This window comes from Colossoma macropomum, unplaced genomic scaffold, assembly GCF_904425465.1.
Source record: "Colossoma macropomum unplaced genomic scaffold, Colossoma_macropomum, whole genome shotgun sequence".
In the NCBI taxonomy this organism is placed as follows: domain Eukaryota; kingdom Metazoa; phylum Chordata; class Actinopteri; order Characiformes; family Serrasalmidae; genus Colossoma; species Colossoma macropomum.
This window is the reverse complement of record NW_023494785.1, coordinates 12,261,064-12,284,753: the sequence shown is the minus strand read 5'-3', so window position 1 is coordinate 12,284,753 and position 23,690 is coordinate 12,261,064. Positions and strand designations below refer to the sequence as shown.

At 39.9% G+C, this 23,690-nt stretch overlaps 1 protein-coding gene across 1 annotated transcript in view; it reads left to right on the top strand.

Annotated features, from left to right (window-relative positions):
• The window catches only part of LOC118816403 (E3 ubiquitin-protein ligase HECW1), an 81,782-nt gene that overhangs the window by 25,135 nt on the left and 32,957 nt on the right, over positions 1 to 23,690 (top strand). Inside the window, exons 6-9 of the mRNA XM_036582865.1 lie at positions 11,707 to 11,849; positions 12,187 to 12,287; positions 13,773 to 15,212; positions 18,628 to 18,729. Of these exons, the coding sequence (XP_036438758.1) occupies positions 11,707 to 11,849; positions 12,187 to 12,287; positions 13,773 to 15,212; positions 18,628 to 18,729 (1,786 nt within the window). The remainder of the gene's footprint in view (positions 1 to 11,706; positions 11,850 to 12,186; positions 12,288 to 13,772; positions 15,213 to 18,627; positions 18,730 to 23,690) is intronic.

The following is a 23,690-nucleotide window of genomic DNA, read 5'->3' as shown; positions in this document are numbered from 1 at the left end:
TCTTCTTTCTTCATGTTTTTCTCCATCAGCCACTCTGTGTAAGGACAGCATGGGGGAGGGGTAGCAGTAGAGTCACGTGGGCTTGGGTATGGGGATTGCAGCAAATCGTGACTATGACGCAGTTAAAAGGATCTCCGTTATGGTGAGACCATAAATCCTGTTTTCTCTCCCTCCCAAGGGATTTTTAAGGCTGAGTGTGCACTCCTCCCTTACTGTAGCATGCTCCTCCCTTCTTTCCTGCCAGCCATCCCAGTGAGCAGCAGCAGGAAGTGCAGTGTTGCTCTAATTAAACCCCCCACTCACTTGATCGAGTCACTTTCACACAGGATAATCCGTGCTGAAAGAGGGCACAGTTGTCATTTTCAAATGATGCAATTTCTTCCAAACTCAGGCAACTAACAACTGTCCTTCAGGCTGAACTGATTTCAAGCTACAGTTCTGCAGTAGTAACTCTTGAGTGACAAGACCATTAAGCACTGTTACGTTTGAAAGCAGAGCCCTGTTTATCTTGAATAGAGGATCTGTTGACTGGCGTGGTGTAAGTGATAGTAAACGGGTAGAGGTTTATTTTTCTATGGAGGAAGGACACTCATTGGGTGGCTTGCGCTGGGCCGTATTGCCTCACTGTTTCATCATCTACTTTTCAGACTGTTTGAATAATGCATTTAATGGGCTCTGTTGGGTCTAGACTTCTCAGGCATGCTTTTTACAACTATCTATTTTTAAACAGCCTAATCTGCATGTTTTATGCTTTTAACACTTAAATTGTCCTTGCTGAATTTTAGCACTGGGGTGCGATGTCACTTTCTGCATTTAGCATTAATGACAGGCCAGCGGCACAACAGCAGAAGTAGGCCTAATGTCTGAGACCGAAAATGGTCAAAACCAAAAATGCTATCATATCTTGCCTGCCAAAATGTTTGCATACTAGCTCACAGCCAGATAACCCTACATATGATGTCAGCTTTCGTCCCTTCATGCTGGCACATATACCTTTAGGGTGATCATTGTGAACATTTTCAAATAAATCAATTAAGATAAAAATAAAACAAACAAATAAAAGGCGACTAAATTACCCAAATGTAACATATTTACATTTTTCATATCCAAAATATTAACAACTAGGGCTGTCAAATAATTAAAAGGATTAATTATGATTGATTGTATTATTTTGCATAGTCAGTCGTACTGTCAGGTTGCTTTCTGTTTTTCCTTTTAAAAAGCAGTGCAATTTTAATGGGCAACATAAGCTTCATTACAATATATTTATTACTTTGAATAGTTCAGGAACATTATTTTCATCATGAACCTGAACATGAAAATCATTTCCAGTGATGGATTCCATCATAGTAACATACAGTGCTTCAGCCTGCACTTCTGCAGATGGTTCAAAGATGTGGAAAATGTGCTAACAGCGTTGCAAAAATAAGTGCTGTTTATAATTTATCACATTAACATGTTATTAACACATTAACTTTGACAGCCCCAGTAGCAACATTTCAGACAACCCCACAGATGTTCTCTTACCTTCAAGAAGGACTGGAATGTTGAACCTTGTGGAAAAGGGTAATTGTATTTGAGGATATATTGAGCGGCTGGATATTTGATTCTTCCTTCTTGATGGCCACTTTCTAGCACTTTCATTAAAGCAACTGACAGAACCTCTCTGGATCAAACAAGACTGAAGTGGTATGGCTCAGTATCTCTTATTTTGCTTGCAAGCATTAAATGGCTCGTACTTATTTCTCTGCCTGGGATATGCAGTCATCTGCAAATGGCTGTCAGTATAAACATGCATACAGTTGCGAGTATTCATTTGTATTACAATAATTTATTTATGCTTATTTATTTGGCTTATGCTAATTGCTGACAGCCTGACCACAGTTCTCAGAAGTACACTGCTGGTTCATTAGAGCTTTAGAGCTAGCTGATTTCCCTGAACATCATGCAACACTAGCAGGCACAAGGTGCTGTGCCCGTGTGGCCTTGCCTGATTTAAAATATATAGTAGGGTCCTGTGGTGCGACAGCTTTTCATGTTGTGGTGAAGAGAGACTTTCTATGATGTTCAGTTATTTTGTTTGATTACTGTTTTCAGCTCACATTGAATTGTGTTATACAGGGAAGAAAAATAATTTTAAAAAGTGTCTGTTCTCTGCAGTGTGTTCAATCACTATCTGCTCTGGCAGGGAGTGAGAGTACCGTGATGAATGGGTAGGAGTTAGCACATGACCTCCATGTTCAGTGCGACTAATACATCGCTCCACAGAATGTGTTTTACTGTTTTGCCCTGACTCACTTCATCTCTCCTGGCATATTTGTTGCCTCCACTGGCAGTCGCAGATTCTAGCCGCGGACTGAGACACACGGCCTATCTATGCAGTGTATTTCATCACTACATGCATATGAAGCCTCCTTATATCTTTCTGATTCTATATTCTGGTCGGTGGAAACAGAATAAAACCCCTGGGAACCTCCGTTTTTTTTCCTAAGTAGGCCAGTCTTGTTCTTGTGGTCACGTAATATACATAAACAAAGAATGTCCTGTGAATAACTTTCCAACGCCTGATAAATGGACTATGTATTCTCTTCTTTTGATGTAAACTGGGCAGTCCTAATGTTTGGCAGTGCTTACATACGCATTACCCTCACCAGTCACACGGCTGATGTGACTTGTCCTGCCCACACAGCTTTAACAAAACTCTGCAGTTCCCACGGTTTTTGTTCGAGTCAAAACATGTACTAAGCAAAAGATAACGACAAGGGAAAGCCAACCTAGCAAGTATAACTGTACTAGCAAGCTAGCTTATCTGTCGGCATGTGGTCTGTCTGTGTATTGGTTTATTTAGGTGGTTATGGCAGTAAATAAGAACCTTAACTTTCTAGAACATCTTTTCAGTGAGCTTTGGACACAACAGCACCACCTGTATATTTTTTCCCATTTGTGTTAATGATTTACATTTACACTCGATTTACATTCTGATTGACATGTTTGAGTCTGCATTTCTGACATTTTTCTGTGTCAACAAAAGAAAATAGTAAAAATGCCAGGGAAAAAAATATTTATTACAAAGCAAGATCATACACAAAACAATAACTTTTCATCAAATTCAGATCATAATAAACTATCTCTCTTCTTCAAGAAGCTCCTCATTGAAATGCAGCATAAATGCACTTTGCTTAGCCCCAAATTACAACAGACTAGGTATTCTTACTGGACTCTCTGGGTGAATTAATTTGGCACCAAGGAAGCAGGAGCATGAATGTGTTATTGCTTGGAAGTTCACAATCCACTTTTTTATGACAGAATTTTTGCATTTCTCACTGAACCACAAATAAGAAATAATGTCATATTGTTCCACACCCTTATCACTGCCGAATATATGATCAGATATGACTGCAGAAGGAAGACGTTTGCAACCATTTTTCAGGACAGTAAAAAACTATTATGCAGAATCATTGGATTTTTTTTCCAAGACAAAGTTTAATCTTTGTGTATAAACTTTGTGTAAACAGATATGTAATAAAACAAATGGCTAGAGTGATTGTCTAGAATGGCTCATGTTGCAGTTCGAAAGGGTACTGCTTTTTGTACAGAGGGATGGTAATTTGTATGGATTAGTTGTGTATAATGGATGATGATGAGGGTTTTAAGGTCAGCGCAAAGGAAAAAAGTGTTTATAGATGAGAACATATATCTGCATTTTCTGTATCTAACGTCAGTTATTTCAACTAAATGAAACTTCACTTTAAACTTAATCAAGAAACGCTTCAGAGTGCACTATGATAGTGCTGTAATTATGGGAAGAAGAACCTTATTGAAATGTACTGTAAATGCAATGTGTTTAGCCCCAATTTACAACCGAATAGGCATTCTTACTGGAAGAGTTGTTTCTTTGAAAATTATTCTGAGGAATGATCATGATCTGCCAAAAACTGCTGAAATGGCCTGTTTAGAGTGCTTTGACCCATTAAGTGAATTAAATTAGCACCATGGGAGCGTGCAGCTGGCTGGCCACTAGGAGGGAATACAGTTCTGATTAGGGATGCACCGATCCCTTTCGATACTGATATCTGATCAAGTATCTGCTGATACTGAGTGCCAATACCGATACTATTTCTAACTACTTGATAGTTGATTCCACTTTTTAAATGTTCTATTTTGGTAGAAGTATTCTGTGTCGCAAATAAAACATAGCAAGCTTTAATTAAAGGCACTGGAAAATTGTCTCATACAAGAATCCTGTATACTTGTGCTTACATCTTCGACCATCAGACTGGAATTTGGTATATATTACAGTCATTCATGCCATCAGTAGTAGCTGTTGAGCTGCAGATTCTCAGCTTAATGCAAGTACCAGGCCCCGAGACCAGTAGGCTGTCTGATGCAGTTGACTGACAGAGGTGCACCGCAGACAGTGCAGCTTGCGGGCTGCTGTGCTAAAGGCTAACTAAAAGCTATTGTTACCCCAGGAGACCAGCGATTCCTTACATATATCACTCTAATGTTTGCTCCCTTGCTAACAACCTGGACTAACTTTAATTCCGACTGTCTAGGAGATGAAAAAAGATGACTTAGTCATTCAGTTAAAGGGTTGGCACTGTTTGTACATTGCATGTGCTTATTTGAGGCTAGTGCCTTAGGAAGAACTTCAGCTGGCATATTACCCACTGCTTTTCACTCCCCTCAAAATATTATGATTATGGATTGCAGTGAGTATTTTTTACTACTGTTTGTCTCACACATGAATTAATCCAACACCGCTGATGCGTTGCTTGCTTCAGTTAAGTTACATTCACTGGCATCACTCAGTAGCTTATCACATCGAGAACTGCTTTATGGTATTGGTATTCTCTTTTGTCAAGACGGATACTGCATTTGAGTGCCAGTTTTGGCACCAATATTGATATGGTACCGGTACTGGTGCAACAACAGATTGCACCTCTTGACTGCACCAGTCATTAGAGGGAAAAATACTGTTGTAATACACCCTGAGATGCTTAAATATGGCTCTGAAAATAAAAAACTGTTTAGAAACAAACTACAGTTCTGATAGAGAAGACAGCCAGTGGATCTGCACTATATCTGCCTTCCCCTAACCCAGCCGTGAGCTGCAGCTTGCTCAGTCTCAGAACACATGTGGATGAGCCACCCTGTGGAGGCCTCAGAGAGGGAGATGGGCTGGAGAGAGCTTACGCTTAATTACACTGAGGTGGCTAAAACCCGCGAGCTTGACCTCGTGTGGAGAGAGAATAAAAGAGTAGTGCACAGCGCGGCTCTTCTTGTCTTTTGACCACAGCGTTGACTCTCTGGTTAACTGACACAGAAGCATCAACCCCTGTAAACCCGCCTTCCCCTCACTGCGGCTCTGCAGTTTTTCAGATGGCCTCAGGCCAAAAGAATGCTGTGTTTCAGGAGACAGAATAGACGTTGTATTCCCCATATGGCTAAAGATGAGTCAGGATCTATGATAAAGCTGGTAACATTGCCAGGATCTGAGCACTGCTCTGCCAGTTTCCCCTGAGAAGCAGAGACTCAATAGACTCTCCACTTTTTAAAAGCTCCAATCAGGAATTAGCGTGATAGCCTCAGGGCTAACTCTGAATTACTAATGCTCTTCTGTTGGAGAAGAAAGGAGAAAAGGCCTTCCAGTTGCAGTGATTCCTGGTGGGGCTTTTAAGAAAAATTAGCATGCGGAGTGTTGCTGTGTTGAGACTAATTTAGACAGATCAGTGTCACGGTATTCATTCATTTATTCACTTTCATCTTTAACCCTTAGTTGCAAATGTTAACTGAAGCATGTTGTTGATATTATTTCTCATTTGAAACCCAATCAAATGATAAATTCTGAACTTTCATACAGTGGTGTCAAAGTTAATGCGACAAATGATTAACACCACACACACACACACACACACACACACACACATTTTCTAAGCTGCTTATCCTTCTGGGTCGCGGGGGGAGCTGGAGCCTGTCCCACCAGGATACACCCTGGACAGGTCTCCAGTCCATCACATGGCTGATTAACACCACAAATTTTTTTATTTTGATTTTTTTGTTATAGTTTTTCATAATTTGAACCTTCAAGACACTCGTAGTTCCACATTGAAGCCCTTGTGTGCTGTCATTTGCTATGACTGACTTTTTAATACAAATTTTAAATGGCAAGGAATTTAATTGATGGCTGTCTTGATAAAAGTTATTTCTAGATACTGCAACCCCATGAATTTGCTAATCACCAAAGTAAATTGAGTCTTGAGTATAATTTAGAAACAAAACACACAGCTGATACCAGCAATACCAGTAATTCAGCAGATTACACTAGACAGTGCTGACAGGAGACACTATGGACAAACCAAGTACAGCAACAAACGCAATAGCAACATGGAAAACCACAGGTCTTCTTCCAGCAAGACATAATGTATCTTGCAGAGGATGTTTTGTGTGATTTTTAGATTCATGTCAATCCTGCACTCACATGCTGAACGTAATGCAGTTGAATAAATGAAAGCAAGAAATACATTCTGATGAAGCTTTTTTTTGTTCACGTATATAACTATAACAAAATGCACTGCTTCTTACATAGAAAAATTTTTCCTTTGGGTGAAATCCAAGCAAATGAGACAAATGCAATATATAACCAGTAATTATTTTAGTGGTTTGAGAGCTCTACTCTCAATCAACACCACATTTCTGTTAGTAAATAAAAGATTTGTCAAAACAATTCAGAAATGCAGATTCAAACCTGTCAATACAGAATATAAATGTAATTCATGACACAAATAGCTATATAATTACATAATTACATCTAACATGTAACTACAAATAGTCTACCAAAATGACAGGAATATCCCTCAACTTGTAAGGGTTTCAGCACAGTGGTAATTCTTAATAAAACACGGTAGCTTTAGATGCAGGCAAAATACAAGAGTGCTGGGAGAATTTATTGATTCTTAATTAGAAAGAACAGTGTGTATTTTCCCACTTCTCCTGCAGTAGAAGAAGCAGTAATGTTCAATTAAAAGCAAACACTAAGGATGACAAAACCACAGGGAAGAGACGAGGATGCTGGCTGCTCATTGCCTTCAGCAGCACAGATGAAATTTTCGCCCCAGTTGGATAAGTGAGAGGAAGGAAGTAAAGCACTAAATGGGATGTGTAATAAACAGTAAAGACTCTCTATTTCCAGTAATGACTTTCTCCTACTGACTGAAATCTGATGAAGACCTTAATGGTGAATTGGCTTTTAGTCAATCAAGTGCCCTCCGAGAAGCTGACTTTTCTTTATCAAAGGATTCAGTTTTACCCTCAGAATTTCTGCAGATGAGCGGGTTTAACTTGCGGTTGAATTGTACTGTAAGTGTGTAAATAGTTACGGCCATAAAACTCTCAGGCTTTGTTTCAGTATCCTGGGTGTTATGGCAAGCATATAATATCATACTTAAAGCTGCACTATGTAAGATTGTTTTGTTTAAACTGAAACAAGCAGCTTTACTGAGTCAAAAAAGTAAAATTTGGGATGCGTGTGCTGCTGCAAGTCACCCTGTAAAGCCTGAAATAGCCATTTAAAAGCTGAGGAGTTTTTCGTACATCATACATCTTTACGTGTTAATGTCACATGCACAGGCTCAAAATGAAGGTCCAGCTCGATGTTTAGGTCTCAAATGCAAAATCAGCATCAAACTGATGAAGATATGACAATAGTAGATCATTCACTCACATCCTCAGAAGACACGTCTCTTTGAATGCTTTTTGAAAGTGCCCGCAATCATCAGATTCGTTTGTTTGGGGAAGGGGTCCGAAGCACTACCAACGTTACAAAATGTTCTTCCACCCATTCCAAATGGAGAGGTCTCTGAATCCCCAAGCCCCCAAATCTAAACTATAGTATAGTTTCAACAGATTGGAACTGACAAAAAGTAGTCAAAAAAAGCCTATACAAAGTTATCTGTTTTATAAGGAGGACAAATCAAATGATTGGTAAAAATAGTTTAATTAAATATTATAATGATAGTGCTGCTTGTTACTATGCACTTTATACAGTCAACAGTTTTTGTTGGTTACCGTCTTTGTATAATTGGCCCAAGTCTTTTTTATGATCCACATTTATGTTTAATGTTCTAGAAGTACCAACAATATCAGTACCTTCAGAGACTCAGAAGAGCATATCTGTCTGTTGTACCTCACAGAGCAGAATCTTGAGTCCTTGGCATTTGGAGCAAGTTCAGGTTTGTCTCCCTGAGCCTCGTCTGAGGCATGGTTCTTTTTAAGTGCCTTATTCAGCTCACTGGCACTGCTGTTTGGCTCAGTGTCTTCAGCACCCTGGACAGCTACATAGCGAGTCAGGATCTGCAGTCCCTGAGCCATGCCAAACAAGACCACCTCCCTCCAAACAGGAGAGCTACCGAAAAGATTCTGAAACCTGCTCTACCATTCTTGTTCAAAAGCAGTGTAGTACCTGCCCCTGTGTTTATGAAGTTGATCGATTAGTCATGGCTTCTTTCAAATCCACTACCAGCCTCTTGCATTTGTTTCATCAAGCAGAAATGTGGACATTGGATTTAATTGCAAATTGGATCATCATGCTTTGGATGACATTGTAATCCTTCTCCGCCCCCAACCCCACCAGAGACAGTTTAGCTGATGCAGAATCCTTCATGCTGGTCCAGCAGTCTGTGCACTTGACCAGCCATAGAGACATTGGAAGCGGCATGTGTGGGCAGAAGCGCAACAAGCAGGCCACAGTACATTACAGGCTAAACCCAGCCAGGCTAACATCGCCAGCCCTTTTTCTGGACATCGACAGCTGATTTGTTGTTTTAACCTAAAACGTTGATTAACCTACTTATCTTAAAACATTGTAACTTTTAATAGGAAGTTAACAGAACAATATTGTGTGTAATTCTAGATAACTTGTGATTTGAGTTCAATAAAATCAGAATTTTAAGGCAGAAAGATTGCTTCCTTTTTACATTAAAACATCTGATCATTTTACAGTGATTAATGAAAAAAAGAAACAGAAAGAAAATGTAGAAATATGGAGCAATATTAAAATATTGCTACAAATGTACAAACATGGTTGTAATTACTGGTCATTGCTCTGCAGAGCTTTAATACCTAACATTAGCGCCTATCTGTTATTTGATCCAGAGGTGTTTACTGTTTCTAAAGTGGCATTATCATCAGGAACCCATTATATTTCAACTGAAACCTCCTCAGATTGCTGTTGTCTGGGAAATGCCACTAGAGCATCTGGTCCAGTACCAGTCAGCTAACAGACAGATTTTACTGCAAAGCCAGCAGGCTTCTCAATCTGTCCTAATCCTGAATCACTATTTCTCTCCCTACTTTGCACTACCATTTTAAAGACATTTTGAATTCTCTTTCTTCATTTGACTTGACAAATCATTTGCAGAGGCTATTGTCTGTTGAACTTTAATGTTTAATATCTGCATTATTTAATGTTTAATGATGTCATCAGTAGAAGAAATAGTAGAACATGTATTTTATCATTCTACTGTTTATGTAAATGTTATAGATGGTTGGTTTTACACTGTGGATGATTCACCTAGTAAAAGCTGTGAAGACAGTGAAAGCATACACACGGCAATTGGGAATTCAGAATCCAAGCTGTTCTACAAACTACAGTTGGCTGTGTTCTTACCAAGGAGGAGTGCATATATTTGAGCTTCTGTAGAGAGTGGAGCTCTTCATGATACTGGAATTTCAGAATTCCATGCGGTAGTTGGAGAACTATCTGTATTCCAGACCATTTTCTATACCACTTTTTGTACCACCAGATCTCCATAGTAGGAAAGCAGGTCACTGTATTTAGTCTCAAGCTAAAAAAGAAAAGGAAAAAAACTATAAAAGACCGACTGAATAAAACAATACAAATGACTGACCACACAGAGTCATTTAAAAAACATGGTCACAAGCAAAAAGACTTTAAAAGTGACCAGGTTAAAATTCAGCTTATCTTAGATTTAAGGTGTGTTTATATCTGTAGTTGGTTTCCCTTGCAGACCAAAATAGAAAATGCACATTGTAAGATTATGGCATCTTAATTCTAGTTCTATTAGGGTTCATGCTGACATATTTCAACTTATTAACTGTAGGCGGTGGTTGCTAAGCACCATTAGGTGCATGGATTTGAATAACTTAAATACATTAATACAAAATTCAGCTGATGTGTTCAGTCATATGTGTATGCCAAGTATTTTAAAATAGCTTGTTATGCACATCAGCCACAAACCTTCTGCTTTATAATTACCAGTTCAGAGCCTCATGAAGAGACGATAGAACTGTCGTAAACTCATCTCTTGCAAAGCAGGTGTGCTTTGGAATGAAGTACGGTTCATTCTGTGTTTGGTCCATTTAGACATCTTGGTCTGTTTTGCATTCTTACTTAAAATGAACCAAAGCAGAGTTGTTTGATTAGCCTAGTGCAGACCATCTAGTTTGTTTGGAACCCTGTTGCAGACCATGTAAGCAGACTGAAACTCCTGAGGAGCTTGGTCTCAGTCTGCTTACATGGTCTACATGGTTTCAGTGGCAGCGTTCTTAATTTGTCTAATGAACTACAATAACAGAGCAATCACATCAGAGTTCTTTTTAATTGAACCAAACCTGCCAAGTGTGAACAAGCAGCAGAATTTCACACCATTACACTCTGAACAGCAGCAGGGTGATTGAGAGAAGACAAGTCTGCAGCCCAATCCCATTTCTTATTTTTACCCTTGCCCCTTGTTTTTGAGTGTCATCTTGCCCCTTGGAACTGAGTTACAAGGGGTAGTGGTTGAAATCTTCCCCTCAAAATGGGACCCTCAAATAAAAAAGGACATTATTAACAGGCTGCTAGTGGTAAGCTCTGTAGGCAACCCTGCCAGCTGGCAGTGATAGAGGAGTGGTAAAGTTCAGCAACCTCGCTGCAGGTCTTTAGTTAAATTTAGGGAATCATATGCCTTCAAAGATTGAAAGAACCAGTTTCTTGTTTGAATGTTCTCGTTCTACCTTAAATGGTCCATCAACATACTACTGGTGATTTTTTTATGCTTGTTATGAAGAAAAGGAACACAATACATTGAAATGACATAAACTAAGATAATACAATGGCTATTGTAATTTCTTAACAGAGAAAATTCTCACATTTGTGGGTGTCTTTGGCCACTCATGCAGCCAACTTGCCGTTTTTTTCTTTTTTCACATAACACTCTGTTTGGAGTGTGCCTCTGAAAAACCTCTGACATGTAGCCCTAACACTTCACCCTGCCACTGTATTTCAACAAAATCAGGACACCCTACCCCTAGGCGTGAACATGCAAAACGGAGGGGTAAGAGCTAAGTGGTAGGGGCAAGGGGTGAAATGGGATTGGGCCTACTGCTCCAGCACAACTGAAATGGATGGAATCGATACTGTGGAAAATAAGTACTGGTATCATTTTAGATTTTCAGAATATGTGGTGAAAAATCAAGTTCGAGTGAGGTGGTTATCAAAGCTGAATGGCTGATAGTTGAAGAAGATGGGGAGTCAGAGTTTAATGGACCATAAAAAGCATGTGTAGCCCTCACTCTTCCAGAACTATAATAAAACAGAGGGCTTTTGCATTAATACAGATCAGCTGTGAGAAACAAAAACATTGTTCTTTTTGTGTCTTCAAAAAGTCCATGGTCTTAGCCTCTTGTTTCACTCTCTGTCCACAGAGGTTTAACTTTGTGTCCCTGCCCACGGATGTTTTGGAGATTGAGGTGAAAGACAAGTTTGCCAAGAGCAGGCCCATCATCAAACGCTTTCTGGGCAAGCTGTGTGTGCCTGTGCAGAGATTGCTGGAGAAGCATGCTATCGGGTAGGTCATACATAGCATCACGCAGCGGAGTCACAAAGTGATGCCTCCGGCACAGACAGCTGTGGCTTTCCCTTAGAGCACTTAAGACCATTTTTCTCGCAGTGTTTTGGCACAGATTACCTCTTTTAATGATTATTTGCAAAGATTCACATATTTCTAGGTGGTTATTCAGATTTTTCTATGATTTGTCTTTCCAGTTATTTACCCTGTATTTCTGCACTCTGAACTGTGATCTTCAAATGTCAAGAATGCTAAGCTGCCCTCTGTGTGTTTGTGTGTGTCTTTGTGTGTGCATATGTCTGACCATGTGTGCGTGTGGCCGCATTTTCCTGGACAGCGATCGTGTGGTGAGCTACGCTCTGGGCCGCAGGCTGCCAACAGATCATGTCAGTGGACAGCTGCAGTTTCGATTCGAGATAACATCCTCTATTCATCCAGGTCTGCAGCATGACATCTTTTCACCCCTGCCAAGCTTCTTGAAAATGTAACACTTCAGTGCTTCCACTCTGAGACACTGGTTATAAGGTTATAATACAAAAAAACAATCATGGAAATTAAGCCCTTGACTTCAGTTTGCTACATTATTTTAACAAAATCTGAATGGCCAAGGAGAAGATTCTGTGGCTGAGCTTAAAGCAGTGATCAACAGTGTGCAGGAATTGTGCCACACTGAAATCTTATGAACAGTGATTTAAACACAAATCTGGTCTTGGATCAGCAAGGATCCTGAATTGGATCATGGGCACCTTAGACCAGGAGCTTTGCAGGTCAATCATAACCACACTAAGGATGCACAGTGAAATTATATCTGTATTGGCAGCCAATCGCTTAGAAAAATGTATCAGCATCAGACAAATATTTAGATGTGACCAATATTTCAAACTGATATTTGATGCCATATTTATTGTTCTCCAGAAGAGCAGAATGTTTAGATAACACTGATCAACTGGGTAAAAATGTCTGACATTACTTTATTATACTATATTTGTAACCTTCTGCAAATAAGTGTTACATTTCTCCTTAATGCTAATCCAAATGCAGTACTGTGCAGAAGTCAGAGACCACGCGTCATGTATTTAGTTTGTAAGAATGTTATTCAGGAATAAAGCAGAAAATGTGGCTTCTGTGTAACAAAAAAGTGTGCAGAAGCCAATATACATGTATATATATATATGGACTCTGGGGTGGTGAGTCGATTGCTCTGAGAACACCAGCAGCTTCTTTGTTTGATATGCAAATGCTGTTGTTTTTCATCCATTTATTTTTGTCAGCAATGACTTCTTGTGAACATTCTGGTGTATTTTTTAAAAACTCCAGTCCTGATTTTACCTGCTAATTGACATGCACAGCACAAAAGAGTTGCCTCATGAATTGCAGCGCAAGTGAGTATCATACTGATGTGCTGGCTGCCACAGTAGGAAAAAGGCATCAGAAATGTGACAGTATTTTTTCTCTAAAATTCATTTAAGAATCATAACTTGAACAGCCCTAAACATATTGAACGGTTTTAAATAATAATAGCAATGATTATTGTTAACAATCTATCATGTTTTCTAAAATGCTTAATGTCCTAGCTCTAGCAAAATGCATTTAGTATTTAGTGCAACACTGAAAGCATCTAGCAGTGAAATGCAAAGTAGCTGTTTGAACTGCTTTTCAACAATTGCATTCCCTTAAATTATTAAAAGAAAGTCCCTGCTATGTATTTTGCAGTAAAGAGATCAAGCAGTGTCAGAACAACATAATGACGGTTTTGTTATTCAGTTTGGCACATTTGCCGTCCATCACTAATGAAAAGTAATGTCATTTGTGTGTTGCATTGCACATTTTTCTACTGTTGTGATTGCTGGCACAGAATCTTCTCCGTAGATCACAGCCTTGTCTCACAGCTTTGATAACAGATGTGCCTGTTCTTCCTGGCAGATGATGAGGAAGTGTCTGCCAATGTAGAGTCAGACTGCATAGTGGCCCCTGAGCAGCAGGTGGTGGAGGAGCAGAACATTGAACCAGCGACAGCAGTGACTTCTGACTTGGCTGCTGAGGATATGTTGAGCATGGGGCCAGATGGACCCGAGCACCCTGAGGACATTTGTCCGGATGTGGAGGCACAGAATTCTTTGTCTGTTGCTTCCTCTGCCAAGCCTAGTAGCCCTCCCTCTGCTGATGTTCAGTCTGGGGTGGAGGAACCAGAGGATGTTAGAGAGGCAGAGGTGGCACCAGAGGAGGAAGAGAGCAGAGTATGTGAGGAGGTGTCCAACACAATTCAGCAACTGGCAGCAGATCAAGAACAAAACCTTGAGGAACCAGCTGAGGAGCTGGGAGAGGTGCAGCAGGAAGGAGTAGATGTTCTGGAGGCTCATAAGGATGAACCTGCTGATAATTTATGCACAGCAGAAGAAGAAACTGTTGGGGAGGTGGGAGAAGCCCCAGAGGTGGAAGGAGCTGCAGGCCCAGAACAGACAGGAGTGAGAGAAGAAGGAGACAGCGATAGTGCAGGAGAACCATGTTCTCCAAGGATGAGAGCCATGCTGAAGCGCAAGGCCATGAAGCGTCGGCCTTGCTCCTTACCTGTGTCTGAGCTCGAGACGGTTATTGCATCGGCTTGCGCTGAGCCTGAGACACCACGGTCACACTACATCCGCATCCACCACCTCCTGCATAGCCTGCCTTCTGCCCAGCAGCGCTACCACAGCCAGGATGACGAAGAGGCACTCGATCTGGAAACTTCTGAGGAGGTCACCCTGAAAACTGCAGCCGACAAAGACGAGGAGCTGGAGGAGAACGGAGAAGGAGTTTCTGAGGCTCAGTCTCCATCCATAGTGCAAGAATGCCCTGGACCATGTTGTCGAAGGACTTTGCCCCGTAGTCTCTCTATTGAGCGGTTATCTGAGCTCAACCAGCTGCTGGATGGCGAGAGCCCCTCACCTCCCACCCCACGACGCCCAGACAGTGAGGATGGGGAAATGGATAGTGGCAGAGGGGGTCTAAGAGGCCCAAGAGAGAGTGAGTGCGAACTGTGTGACACCTCGTGTTACAGCACCTCCTGTTACAGCACGTCCTGCTACAGCACGTCCTGTTACAGCAACTCGGGCAACGAAGGCCGCAATCGTTTCTGCAGCCACACACGTCTCTCATCCGTGGACAGCACACGCCTGTCGGAGAGCACTGTCTTCTCCTCGCAGGAGGAAGAGGAGGAGGAGGAGAACAGTGCATTTGAGTCGGCACCAGACTCACAGAGCCCGGAGGTGAGGGAGCCAGGTGACGGATCACCCCGCTGGAGCGAGGACCAGGCTGAAGAGGGTCGCCGGAGCAGAGAGCAGGGGGATCAGTCTCCAGTGGCCGGACCCAGCGTCAGGGCTCCAGGTGAGGAAAAGATGGAACTAAAGTCTTTTTCATGTATGAAATACAGTACCATGCAGTACGGCAGCCTAGAAAAACATGTAAAATTAGGATAAATACAAATAAATGTTGCTACAATAAATTGTCATTGTGTGTTAGTTAACCATAGTTACCATCCAGTACCTGGTTTGGCTGACCAGTACTTCATTAAGTTAAATCAGATGGAACTGAACAAAACCATACAGTGATTGTGCTGCAGCAAAGAGAATACAAACCAAACCTTCCTATTCTTCTAATCATCTCACAAGAATTTCAGAATTTGGAAACAAGAAATTGTTATTTTTAATGTATTCATGTTTCTTTAGGCTATATGTATTCTAATGTTATAAAGTGTTTTTATAAGCAAAAGCTCACTTACTGGCCAGAATGCCAAAGATGGCCTGAGACAAGGGCACAATTAACACATTTTGGTGTGTAACAGCTGGTAAGTCTGGTAGATTTATGCAAGCACAGTTTATTCAATACAGTTCTATGTTGTTTGAATCAGAAGAACTTCCCTACCTAAATACATAAACATATAAATATGATTAATGAAAATGGCTGTGTCAAATATGGCAAATTTATGTTTGACTACAGAGTAGAAGAGGACATACCAGCATGATAAAGCTAAAAACCTGTTTTATTTATATGATATCTGTATGTTTGATTAATCTGTGCATTAAAAATCGAAATAAATAGCTGCTTTGAATTTAAATGGGAAGGCTTGGATTTCTCTCAGTGTTTATTTTGGGAAGGCTTAGTTAGGTAACACTGTTGAAACCAACCTTGCCATGTGGGGATTGTACTTAATTCTGGACAGCTCTCACTGTGAGTTGTTTATGTGCTTCAAAATAGCGCTGTGTTACAGACACCAAGAGATAATGAAATTTATATAAGTATCAATTCTGTATCTTGTACACACAACTCAGTAATCAAAAAACCCTAAATAAGTTAAAAAGTTGATTGCTCTAAGAGTTAGCAGATGACGTTGCCATGGGGATGCAAGAAAATGACCAAAAGCATGTTCTATTTTAACCTGTTTACCTGAATGTTCATGTCACATTTTAACCTGTATTAGGTTGTGTCCACTCTCCTCTACTGAGTGACCTACAAGGTTGCAACGATTAGTCAACAAAATAATGCTGACTACAAGAAAGAATCAATATGGATTTTTACTGTTTTTGTGCTGTTTAGTCAATAAAGGTGCTCTATAATGCTCTGTAATGTGACACTATAATTCCAACAGATTGCAGTAGGCTACACTGCATTAAGCATTGGGTGCTATAGCTGTTATTGGTTTGTTGCACCATAAAAGAAGAAATCGCTTGTCAGAAATTTGACCGATGAAGAAGAAAGACCAAAGAAGTAGTTCCATATTAGTTAATCAGATAATTAAACGATAGTCTGAAAGGTTAATCAGTTACAGAAATAGTCATTAGCTGCAGCCCTAATGACCAGTTGTAGGTTGTGTGAAGGACAACAATCAGCATTTCCACAGTTTGCTATTGGTCTGAAGTTAGCTAATCATACTTTGAAGCTTTAACCAATAATAGCTGACCATTCACTTGGCATTTATCCTCTCTCACCGACTGAGGTACGATGATGAAAAGATCAGTACCTACTCAGAGACAAAATACATCAATATTTGCTTCTTGTGCTGATTAGAATAATACGCTGAATAACCAAGAGGCCTGTTTGCACTCGGAAATTACAGGTATGAGGTTGGACGATTGATTACTGTAAAAACTCAGGAAAGCTGTGTTTTCTTAAAGTGGTTGAGAGGTAAATGCATCAAAAAGGGTTCTTTAGAGCAGTGCTATAGAGGAAACACTTCTGGATCCCTAAGGAACCTTTCAGTGCATGGTTTAAGAATAATTTTGGAAGAGAACCTCCACATAATGTAAAGGTTCTGAGCCAATTAAGGGTTTTTCCTTGAACAATATGTCCAAGTCAAGAACCATTTAGAACCTTTTATGATTAAGAGCACAGTTATGATATCTGCAGTAGAATTTTTCCTTTAATGCCACTAGACAGGGGTAGGGGTCAGAGCACAGGCTCAGTCAAACCACCCTCCAGGACCACACAGGGGTAAGTGCTTTTCTGTGGAGAACAGTGGTAGGTAGATGGCTTGTTTGTCTATTGCTTGTGACTCTTTCACACATGCTGTGTGCTGGCCTGAGGCTGTGAGTGCCTGTCTGCTAGCTGTGCTGGGTTTGCGGAGCGTGCTGCCTCACACCCCAGTTCCATACTGGTCACAATGATGAAATGTGGGGAAAAACAACAGGTCAATAGATTTACATAAGCTGAGCTTTTAGAATGATTAAGCCTGGCTGGATGCGACAAGCTTGATGTTTTTAGACCTCTAATCATGGCAAATATTTGAATTCTGTCTAAACCCTTCTGGTATTATTCCCAGTAGATTCCAGAGTTTTGTCTCTGATAATAAAGCTGTTGACGTAATGTTAGTCAAATCACACGCTTTGAAAAAAGGCATGAGCTGTGAGCCTTTTGCAGTATGATTTTTACACGAGCTGTTTCTCATTGTGCTAATTTCATAGACCATATATTAAATTTGACTGTGTATGTCATAGAGGATTGTGTAATTTTGACAGGGCTTTGTTAGACTTCATCCAGCCAGCACAGCTTACCTATAATCCCCTGTCCATCCATCTGCATCTTACTTTAAAGATGGTTCATTTCACTTAAAATTGCCAGGCAAGTCACTTTGAGCTGTCACCAATGTAGCAAGTAATGTTCTTAAAACTGTTATAGTAAAGTTACCATCTGAATTTTAGTAGCCATACAGCAAGTATTTATTTCTTTCTCTTTCTTTAGAAAGAATATATGAGAGAATATTTGAGAAGGTTAATGATAATCCTAAAAGGTAGATCAGAGTGGCTAGAAATAAAATAAGACTTGCATGAAAAGAGGCCATCTGCAAAGATTTCTGGATTTCTTACTTCTTTTCTTGTCTTTGTATTGGTCTTCGTATGTACTACTTCTTCTGCTTCTACTGTCAGTCGCCTGTTGTTGAAATTATTTTGATTTGTCTAGAGATATCTTTATTTTTAAACATTTTTCAGATACAAATGCGCCTAAAATTTTTTAATCATTGTAATTTAAGAGCTGTTTGACACAGACAGCAGAGCTCTAATGGATGCACTCTTACAAGGGCAGTCACTTTCTCTAACATTACATTCCCCCCTGCACTTTAGACTTCTACTTCACAGATTACACTCCACCCATAAGATACATTTAGATAAAATATAAACCACTCCTCATATAAACCAACCAAACTGTACCTATATTTTATATTATGAACATATCTCAAGATATATTAAGCATATTTATATTTTTTTGTCATTCACCCCATCATTTCTGTTTTCCATCACCTCTGTAGGCACTAGCCACTTGCCATGCAGTCATCATTCAGTCAGACAGCTTCCTGCTTTGCAAGCCAACCCCAGCCATTACCCAAATGTTGATGAATCATTGCCACCAAGTAAGCTTTCCTCTGCCACTCCTTACCCTTTCATCTTCATATGCTACATTAGAGTTTATGTTTGTGTGTTTGCATGAGTGAGATGTATGTTTTGGTCCATGCATGTGGCCAAGACTGTAAATCTCAAGTGACTTATGTGATTGCCATACCATATTTTGCATCATCACTGTGTCCCATTTCATTTAATAGTTACTATTTCACCAACTTTTCTCCTGTTCCTGATCCACAAACTCCTACAGCCCCAACAAGATTCACAACCTTTCAGGCAAATCTGCAGTCCTGCTTACACTTGGTATTACATGCATACCACATCTGGATGTTGACAAGTATAACCATGTCCGTAATAAGAACTTGCACAGTTTAGCTACATTCATGGTCTAAAGACATGTTTACATTGTGACAGTAGACAATTGCCAACAAACTGGATATTCCATTGTTTTCAAAGGAGTAGCGACAAAAAATTCTGCACCTACAGCAGCAACAGCAGCATTCGTCGAGAGTTCATTTTGTTGTGGCGGTGGATTAAACTGTATGGTGATTTTTTAAGGAGCCATGAATACTGAGTGTTAAAGTCCAGGCACAACCAGTATTATACAACAAAAAATCAGAGATTACAGATAGTACACAGCTGTCACCATGGCTGTATCCTGACATTGGTCACACCATACTATGAGGCATGGAACATTTTTTTTTTTCAAAAAATGGCAACTTGTAAACACAGCATAACATTGCATATGCTCCACTTACAACTTTGAATATCGGTCTCTCTCATTTAAGTTAGTTTTATGCATCTACTTGTGTATTCAAACGTAGGCTGACGAATATGAAAGCTAAAAAGCCTTTTTGCCACTGTAGAGGACAGTACCCAGTTCTCCCCCCGTAGGGTTGCCAGATTTCAGCTATGGCAAAACCAGACACTGGGGGAGGGGCATCTTAATTTGTCAACAATATGAAACATTTTTATTGCACCACTTAAAATTATATTAAATGTGGAAACAATTATATTGCACCATTTACAAAGTCTTTAAAGAAGGTTACAGAAACTACAGTATGTTGGCAGAATGAAGAGAACATAAACTTCAAATAAATACCATGTTGATAACACGTTGGATTATATTAAATTGACTATATAATGAGACTGTGTAAAGTCTCCTTTGTCATGTGAATATTCAGCTTCATTCCGTCTTTTCATGTATTCAAAGGGCTGAATAATTTGCTAATTGTATTCTAACTCATTTGACATCCTATTTAATATGATATATGTTGCCGAGACGCAGCCTTCTCACAAAGGAATGGTGGAATATTCCCCAGCAAGAGTGTGGAACGGCATGTGCACACATGCATGTAAAGAGAGAGAGAGAAAGAGACAGACGCATTGACAAGGCTAGAACTGCACTTCATCTACTTCAAGAAGTGGAAGGCGTTTAGAGTGAGACACAACCAGACATTTACAGTCTTTGACAGTACTAACCAGACAACAGAGCTGAAAACTGGACATCTGGCAACCATACCCTCCACCAAACATGACAGATTTTAAATCATATTTTTCTTTCAGCTGTGTTTCAGTTGTGGCTGCTATGCAAAAAACATACATAACAGGGGGTTCTTTCTCTGTGGCTTAAAATGCCTGGAATGCTCTGCAGTGCAATGATGACCAGATGCTAATGCCGAAGGTGTGAATAATCATCACTGTCAAAACATGCACAAACATGCTTCGGCATATTGTTGCTCTCTGTGGATGGGATATTGTGTGTATTTGTATTGGTGTCACGCAACAATATTGATTTTTAGCTTTAGTGATAGACAACAGAAGCTTAACTGCAATATATGTCATTTTCTGGATTGTTTTGAAAGAGAAGTTTGCAATAACTAAAAAACTAAATAAATAGTAAGTTGCTTTTCTAGTTTCTGTTCTGTTAATATTTATGATCAGTGCTGGAGTGGGTAATCACAGTGAGCCAGTACTGTTTTGGGCTGGTTACTGTGAGCTAACGTATAAACGTCCATTAAGGTGTTAACAAATGCGTCACCTACCTCTTAATCTCTCATATCATTGGTCTTCTTAAAGTCATTCAATACATGTAGTAAAAAGTATTAGGTCAGGGATGGTGGCAAGCTAGCTTAGCCAGTCAACTAGCCTACAGCACTGCAGTTTATTGTTCACAACTTCATAAAATGAATAAGAAGAGGAGAGAAGGGTGGAGCTGAGGGGAAAAGACAGAGTGTACTCAGAATAACTAATTTAGTTATAGAGCAACGTTAGCCTCCTTTGCTCACCTGATCACTGTAAGTGTCCAGCCTGCGCCGCCGGCCGCCAGCAGAGGGTGACGGCAACGAAGTGACATAGCTTCAGGGAACTCCAATTCCCAGAAGCCCTCGGGCTGATTAGGCCCAACCTGACACACCTGTGGACTCCTCTACTTAAGGCTGTGGCAAACAGCAGCCCTTTGTCACACCTTTGTAGAGGGGTGACCGGTACGGTACGCAGCCCAGGTGGGTATTTAAACAAAAAGAAAAGAAAAACAAAAAGAAAAGAGGGCTGGAAAAAAACAGGAGAGTAATTGCCCCAAAATTACAAGAAGGCTTGAGCTACAAACTACTCCAAGCCATACAAATAAGTGAAGCAGAAAGTGGAAGTGTCTTTTGTTTTCTCATTATCTTTTATTTCATGTTTCTAATTCAGCCTTTGTTTGAGCACGCTGCTTTCAGCGTTTGTTTTGTTTGCCGTTTTCCCACCTTTTTGTCTCCCGTCCCTTTTATCTCCCCTCCCTCGGTCACCTCATCCCCAAAGTAACAATTCTCATCCCGTTACCTCAATAAATTTGTTTAACATCCTTTCTCACGGGTCTTCATCTTTGCACTTGGGTCCGCCTCCCTGCCGTCCCATAACAATCGCTCTCACTAGCTGGCTACTGCTAGTGTTTCCCTCTGTCAGGAAATATCAGATCAATCCACCACTGATCAAGATGATCTCTGTTGTTGATTTTTAGATTGAGTTGTTGATTATCAAACTCAGTCTGCTAACAGATTCATTTAACGTTGGCACAGTTTGCCCAGGTTCTGCTTCCTAGTGTGAATTAACTATCTAACCACTGATTTTCCACAAGCAGAACCCAGCTGAACTTACAGTATGTAATCATAACCCTTTCTCAGACTTATTCTGAGACTTTTGCACAGTCATGCATATAATATTGTTTATTTACAATTGCAATTAAATAAAAACATTTAAATAGTCATGTGATGTCAGTTAGTTAGTTTACCTATCCTTCCTTGAAGTATGAATGTACCATAATCAGCCCATCACATAAATATTCCAGTGTAAATAATGAGTACATATGATTGAGGTTAACATAAACATGTAACATTAAATGCTAGTGTGTGAAGTGGCATGCAACTTATTTGAGACAATAGCATATAAACAAGCAAAATACTTCTCGCTTTCATTCATTTTGCTTAAGTGACAATGCTAGCACGCAGGATAAATGAGTAGAGTATAACTGCATTAGAACGAGTCCTGATTGCTGTGGTCTTTTCTTTGGTGTACAGGACGAGACTTGTCACAGGGTCCCTCCAGGACCTTCCAGACTCCAGTGACACAAATGAGCTCCTCTCTCCAGAGATCAGCTTTACTCTGAGCTTATCTCTCACATCTGGAAGCCTCTATGCCGTTTCCGTAGTGACAGACTGTTAAGGGACAGGTATGCATGGGGCACTGTATTTATAACTGTCATGTGATATAGGATGCTGTTACCCATCGTCTGGATTAGAAATGCCGCAAAACGTTTTTACCAGCATCTGCGAAAAAACGGTTACGTAATTTACAATAGAGCTTTCAAGGACACACAGCTATAGGACATCACAGCTAGTGTTGTGGTATCACTCACACAGAGTGGGATTGGCATGCTGTCTGAGTAAACCTTTAATGTCTGAAGCATTAAAATGCATTTTCTAGGTTCCCCTGATCATTCCAGACTATTTTCCTTGCATTTCTTGCAATATTGACAATCAATAAGCATCTCTTTGAGTACTGTGTACAGTCTGTTTTTTGAAACAGACCTCTGTGTGCATCCTGCCTGCAGTGCATTTGCAGTGATTCAGCCCCTGCTGGTCTAAAGTGAGGAAATTGTTTGTCTCTAAAATCCTCTTATTTTGCAGATCTGACTTCAGCATTTCAGTTTATTGGACGCTGGCACTCAATGCAGTAAAACACTGGAGGGAACAGTGCTGAGCTTTGGATTTTCCTGTAAAACGGGCACACATTCAGTACGCTAAAAATAGCCTCCAAAAAGCTCTCTAGCAAGGGGCTTTAGGAGAAAGCAGTGACAGCCACACACACTACACTTACCTGCCTCACTATTACACCTAGTTAAAAAGGAAATTAGCAGGAACAATTCACAATGACAGAATGAAGAATAAGGATGTAAAAAGCCTTCTTTGTTTCATTTTTGTTCTTCAGCAAGCGCAAACAAAACAATAATGAATCATTTTTTAACTTGGAATGTTTTATCTAATGCATAATGAGGACAATAGAATAGAAATAGCAACCAAAAAACTTGGGATTAAAGCAGAATGTGTAAGATGAAGTTAAAAAAAAGAGGCTTGTACCATTTTAAAAAGCCAGCTACCTTTATATGTTTAACATTTCATGATGAATTGACCAGTAGAAATAGTCCAGAAATGTTTGAAGTAAAATCTTGGTCCATTAATATACATTTAAGGGTTGAATGAGGCACAATAATCAGCAGCCAATCAGGACAGAGATCATTATACAGTATGTTTCAGTCTTAAAGGCTCTATAATAAAAACACTATATATAAGGCTTTAATTCTAAGGGGAAACTGTTTTTTTAGTCATATAAACATCGTAATATCATTACACCTAGTAGATGACATTTGATGCTGTAGGTCCTTTAAGTAGAAAGAATATGATACAAGAAAGATAAAAAAAAATAAAAGATCCTT